We start from the raw sequence: 6,323 nt of genomic DNA on the forward strand, positions 1-6,323 counted from the left end.
CGGCGCAGCACACAGGATGGAGCCACGAGCAGCTCATCTGGGAGATGCATGCACCCCAGAAGGGCGTGGGGGCATATACCTCCAGATCTGTGCAGGACAGGGCAGGCTGCCACTGTGGGGTGGGGTCAGGGCTGTGCCAGGCTCTTCCCAGCGAGGGGGGGGCAGGCCACCTGCAGCCACCTGAAAATTTGCCATAGGCCCCCAGCCCTGCCACCACCTGCCCCAAGAACAGCAGGGCCCAGGCTCCCACCTGCCACACACCATGCAGATCCTAGGCAGCAGCTCCCATGCCTTCCCAGCATGCATGCAGCAGTGATAGCTGCCACCTCCCCAAGACAAGCTACCCACAGCTCCGTCCTGCACCCTGCCCCACTCCGAGGTGGGGGAGAGAAGGACAGACTGAGGCCTCAGTGGTAAGAGGGAAGCAGGGACTGGGGTAAGTAGGCCCCAGCCCAGCCAGGTGGTGGGGCAAGCAGAGGCCTGAGGGCATATGTTCCCCCCCCCCAAATCTGTGTGGGGCAGAGGTGGCTGCCGCTGAGCACTGTGCTTTTGCTCCCTGCTGCAGCTACACATGGCGTCGCACGGCTCTTGGGGCAGCAGGGCTCAAAGCGCAGCGTGTAGCAGCAGCCACCTCCGCCGTACAGATTGGGGGGACACATACCCCTCGGGCCTCCACTTATCCCAACCAGCCCAGCCATGGCCCCACTCACCCAAGCCCCTGCTCCTGCCTATGCCCTGCTCCTTCCCTCAATGCTGGGGCTTCAATCTGCCCCTCCCACATTTTTTCTTCCCCTTCCCCCACAGACCTACCTCCTGAGCTAGGGCAAGGGGGTGGCACCCAGTAGATCCTGCATTGCTTTTTAATTAAAAAATAACCTCCTACTTTAAAAGGTTGGAGACCACTGTCAGCTAGTAGAAAAAGAGCCAAAAAGCCCCACTGAAGGATGTGATCTATATGAACATTGGACAAGCCAGGCCAAACTGATGCGATGCCTTGTAGGTATGCGCCGAGATGAAAGTAAAGCGCTGCTTTGTTTTCTTTTCACATCTGTAAGCAACCATAGATACTTTTAACTGCCTTGCGTCCCTCATTTAGCTCAGTAGCAGTGAATAGCCAGCTATACACTGAGTGAAGATACTTGGAGAGCATTCAGTTGTCCCAGAAGCTGTTTTAGAAACTTACAAACTTTGCGTCATTTGTCCAAAGGAGGATTATTACCCGAGCTGCTGAAGGACTTGGACATCTAATGTTTGGAATAAAAGCTGCGATTTGATAGAGATGAATGAAGAACCTGTGCTAGGATTAGCACCTTTCTTTACGAATAGCATGATTGTAAAAACCTTTTGAAAATTTTTAGCTCCAAAATTCTAGACAGACTCTCCCTTGAAGAGAACTGGCACTTTTTTACTGCAGACCACAAAATATGGAGAAATCAAAATCCTCGCTGGAGTTAACAAGTCTGGGACAGCCTCCAAAGAAAGAATAGTTATTTAGGGGATCAATAGAAATGACCACTACCCTAACTCCTTACAGTCTAATCCACAATTTCCTCAGGAGCCACTTCTGTAGCTGCTTAAGAACGATCAGTACCTGTTTAAATGTTTAACAACAGTATATAATAATGCAAGAGAGAGAAAACTATCAGCTCCAAACACAAATTGCTCAATACATACAGACTGGCCCAATTTCAAAAAATATGATCAAAGATTGATGCCGATATGCGTGTTGAACAAATTTTGCAAACCCTGTGAGAACTTCAGCTCCTGCAATCTTCTAATTCAATATTCAGGCAACTCCTACTTTAAAAAACCCCCATCTCACACATGATACTACTTTATCAAAATACTAAATTTTATTTTCACATGTACATTTAGTCGCCCCACCATTTCCATTTGTCTGACCACCACCACACTACTATGCCTTATCAAAACATTCCGTACATATTTGACGTTAAGCAAAGGGTGGAGTTCCATCTCTGAAAACTAAACAGGCATTTTGGACAACACATTCTTGGCAAAGTATTCTGGACGACATTTATCAGACACCGTAGGGAAAGTTCTTTCAGCATTTGTTAAAAAGGACAGCCAAATAATGGTTACAGAAATAAGACTGCAGATTTTAATGAGCTGTTTAAACTGTTTTCTTTTCTTACAGAGTCTGCCTCCACTGCCAGAGAGCTTGAATGACCTGAAAATATATACAAAAAGAGATTAGAAATTGTAGTTAAGAACTGCAATTACCTGTTCACAGTTTGATACAATTTAAATGAGTAGCTAAAGATCAGTCTAGAACAGGGGTGGCCACAGTTACTCACCCCTGGGACCCACATCTGGTCCTCCACTGAAGGTCAAGCGCTGCAGAGCTCCGCCCACTTCTCCAGTTTAACATTCAGGAGCCAGGGACTGGCCACAGGATCAGGCCCCTGCTACTGCAGCGCTGAGTCGCTCCAGCTTTCCCTGTGGGGAGCGCATGCCCCGGGGTAAGCAGCACAGCTGCAGCCCCAGCTCCAACAGCCTCAGAGTGGAGAAGTGGGCGGGGCTTCGACTCCAGAAAGTTGCAAGTACAGTGCCAGCAGCATGCATGCAGCTCATGAGCCGCAGTTTGGCGACTGCTGGTTTAGAACTTAATTTTTTTAGTATTTTTTCTCTTTTAGAAAGGACAGAACTTCTCATTTAAATATCTTACAAAAAATCCTTTCCCATAGGATGCTGAGCCTAAAACATGCCTTTTGTTAAATCAGATACAACTTTCCCCCAAGGATTCAAAATACAAGTGACACTTAAACCATAAAAATGTAGTTCTTAAAACTTTATAGTGTACATTAAGAATTTAGTCAAGGTAAGCAAAAGGAAGGGTGTGGACCAGTCAGGAGAACACTGGCTGAACTCTGCCTGCCTGCCCTGACTTGTCAGATTAACTTCGGTAGCCGAGGCTAACTGCTTTTAAACATTTTCTTTCAAACATTTTGTCTGTATCAGGTTAGCTCTGAACCACTGAAGGAAACAGGAAAATATAAAACTTTTCTTCCCTCAAAGACAAAATTCCTTCTGTTACAGGAATTTTGATAGAGAAATCCAAGACTTACAGGTTTAACCTAATACATGTTGAGTAATAACCAATTCAAGTAACGTGCTTCCTGATACCACCTTTTGGCTTGCCCTCTTACAAGAGTTCAGTTGACTTTGGGAGAAAAAAAGATGACGGCTGCCATAATCTCAACTGCAAAAGTTTCCCCTCCCAGACACCCCCTTCCCTGCCAACAAAAGAAAGCTGAAGAGCAGACTAGCCCAAGTAGCCAAATTCAGCAGCAGAGAAAACCGCAACTCATTTCCTTAGCCAATATGGTGCCAAGAGGAAAATTCTGTGGATTTAGTAAGCAAGAGATAATTTACTGACCATATAAAAGCTGGAAAATATATTTTATTATATTACCTTTACCATCTTTGCCAACTAAACCCTTAAATTTCCATTTCTTTAATTCAAAGTATTGTTTGTGGTTTGTAACCCTTTGAAACAGTCCCAATTTGTAGAGATTAAAAGTGAAAAGAATCTATAAATCATGTTATAAAAGTTTCTGGATTACATTAAAGCTCCAGTAAATTCAGTTACCTTCTGGTCCTGTGTCCTGAAACAATTCTTAACATAGTTGACAAATTTGGCTTCCAGTTTAGGAAGGGTAGTGCCCTATTGTGGGGGGAAAAAAGCAATTTTTACTGTTTAAGCTAGTTAGTAGCTTCAAAAAAACCCGTTAAATCTTAAATCCTTAGTAGTACAAGTGGAAAACAAAAGCAAATGCAGTATTAGGAAATACTGACTTCTATTATGAGATGAAATTTAAAACTAGCTACTTTGGCAGAACTTATTTACTAAACTCAACATGAACACTTGCTCTGACACTTAAGAAACAGCATGCAATACTGTCCAGGTTCACCATTACACTGGGAATTGGCCATTGACAAAACATTCATAGCCTACATAGTCGATTACCACGTACCCATGCATGTAACCTCATGTGCCTTTATGTTACCCATCTATAGAGTTGGCATCTTTTTTTGCAATTTAGTCTACATGTTGAACTGCAGAAGGTGAAAGAGCTCTTAAAGGCATTTAGAAAGGTCATTCAGCACCTTCCAAGTAAAATGAAGGATTCTTTTTGCCAACTTTAATAACTATTCAAAGAAATGTAAGTTTTTGCCCAGACTACTGAAGCGATCAGACTAAACAGCACTTGTACCTTTGACCAAAGTTCAAATTACAATATTACAATATTGTACATATTAAAATACATACAAAATACAATATTAACAGTTCTTTGTTCTGCATAAGCCATTGCCACTGTCAGAAGTCCCCTTTAAAGGATAACCAGTTTAAATACATTAGACAACATCCTTTTAGCCTATACATGGAACTAGTCAAACTCCACAGAATACAAGGGAAAATTATTTATGGAGGATGTATGAACCCTTAGCCCATGAAAATTTTAAGGCGGCAGTGCATCAAAATGCCTCATCGTTACAGATTTCCAAAGGAGTCCTTGGTCTAGAACAAATGTTTACTTTTAGAGAAATCAAACTTACTGCCTAGGGAATCTAATACCAATTTTATTTAGACCACAAAGTTCTTAAATACTTGAAGGTATAAAATTGGGCTAGATTTGAGATTAGCCCGCTGCCTGAAAAAAGTTGGACAAAGTGACCAAATACAGGTATAACTTGCATTTCCACACACAGCTAGAAAGCCACCAAAATCTAGCCAAGAGAAAAACATGGAGCACAGCAGGGCTTTGAAATTCTACCCATTTCTGAGCCATAGGTACCTTACTCAAGGATGTGGAGAAATGCATCCATCCACTTGATATCCAATGCCCAGAATATTCTTAAAGCAGGCAATTTATAAACTCAATTTGTAAAAACCAGAACAGGGCTTCTTAAAATAACTGCTGGATAAAGGTACTACTGGTGCCAACTTTCAACTTAAGGCTTCAATGGAAACTGGCCCTTTACTTTTTGGGGTAATTTTCTGATGAAAATTAAATGTTTTCCATGTCAGTACCTTTTATAGTGACTTTATAGCACATACTCTGGGAGTATTTGTTAACAGGTTACGATGCTATTTTGAGGTTGTAAACCTGTCCTATGGGCTTCTCACTTGTACAGAAGATCTCTTCCCCATTTGGACCCCTTGTCTTTCAATGGTGAGGTTTTTCATTTGGCAAGCGTTTCTATCCACCATCAATGTAATGTGTTGCATGTGAAACACCCCCAAACTCAGTATCTTGCTTTCTTGCTATCAGCTTTATAGATGAAATCACCTAAAGCTAAAAACTCAACAGCTTACCTTCTCTAGGGTTGCCTGCATTTTTGCTTTGATCTCTTCCAGTGAGAGTGGTCCTTTTGGCGATTTTGGAGTTGGCGGTTTCTTTTCTTTTTTATTAGACGCCGGTGTCTGAAACAGTTAATTTTGTTACTCATTTTCTGAGGAAATGACAAGTCCCTAAAAACCTACAGAAATTCTTTCACAGCTTCAAATATTACTTTAAGTTATAAATACATTGTTCAAAATATACATGATGAATCTGCGAAATGCAGCCCATATAAGAACAAACACTAAGATTATTTAACAAATTGTTATTCTTGTTCCAGTACATAAATGCATTTCGAGAACTGTAGGTATTTGATCTTCAGTAATGCTACTAGTGAAGGCCTTTTGTTGTTTTCCTCACTTCATGCGATGACAAGTTTTAATGATTCAAGCGTACAAAAACAACTCAAATTTATTACTGCAAATTCTTGCTGAAATTTACTTTGTAAAATATTCTATGTTACTAGTTCTCCATGCATTACCCAAGTTCTTTATGTTTAAAAATATCTATCCCTTTAAGCCCAACTCAGTTAGCCAGCAACATCAATTGTAGCACTTATGATCAATGAACCATGTGTTATTGCCAACTTAATTGCACCCTAGATCCTTGCAAACACTTAACAGTATACTACAGTTTGGCCAGATATTTTCTTGCCTTTCTAGCAACAAAAAAAAAAAATTAGTTTGACCTGTTACTAATTGAAGAATTTACACCTCAACTCTCTTCTCTCATCTTTACTCCAATTCTCCGGAGTGAATTAAAAGGCCAGCTCCTATGCAAAACTAATACCAAAGTTACTGAAAAAGTCAAAGGATTATACACCAACTCAAATAAAACTGACAAATCATGCTGATGGCAGTTCAACATGAATTTAGTCTGATCTACTGTGACAGCATCCAAGGACTATCATTGTCATATGTTTAAATAACAGCCGGGGGGGGGGGGGGCGGGGCGGCGGGG

General features: G+C 41.7%; 1 protein-coding gene across 1 annotated transcript in view; it reads right to left on the minus strand.

The window, feature by feature from the left end:
* Positions 1–1,831: 1,831 nt before the first annotated feature.
* The window catches only part of NPM1 (nucleophosmin 1), a gene marked incomplete at its 5' end in the record, with an annotated part of 17,475 nt that continues 12,983 nt past the window's right edge, over positions 1,832–6,323 (minus strand). The window contains 3 exons of the mRNA XM_025206182.1: positions 1,832–2,188; positions 3,611–3,685; positions 5,339–5,446. Coding sequence (XP_025061967.1) covers positions 2,150–2,188; positions 3,611–3,685; positions 5,339–5,446 — 222 coding nt within the window. The remainder of the gene's footprint in view (positions 2,189–3,610; positions 3,686–5,338; positions 5,447–6,323) is intronic.

This window comes from Alligator sinensis, unplaced genomic scaffold (genome assembly GCF_000455745.1).
Source record: "Alligator sinensis unplaced genomic scaffold, ASM45574v1 scaffold156_1, whole genome shotgun sequence".
In the NCBI taxonomy this organism is placed as follows: Eukaryota; Metazoa; Chordata; order Crocodylia; family Alligatoridae; genus Alligator; species Alligator sinensis.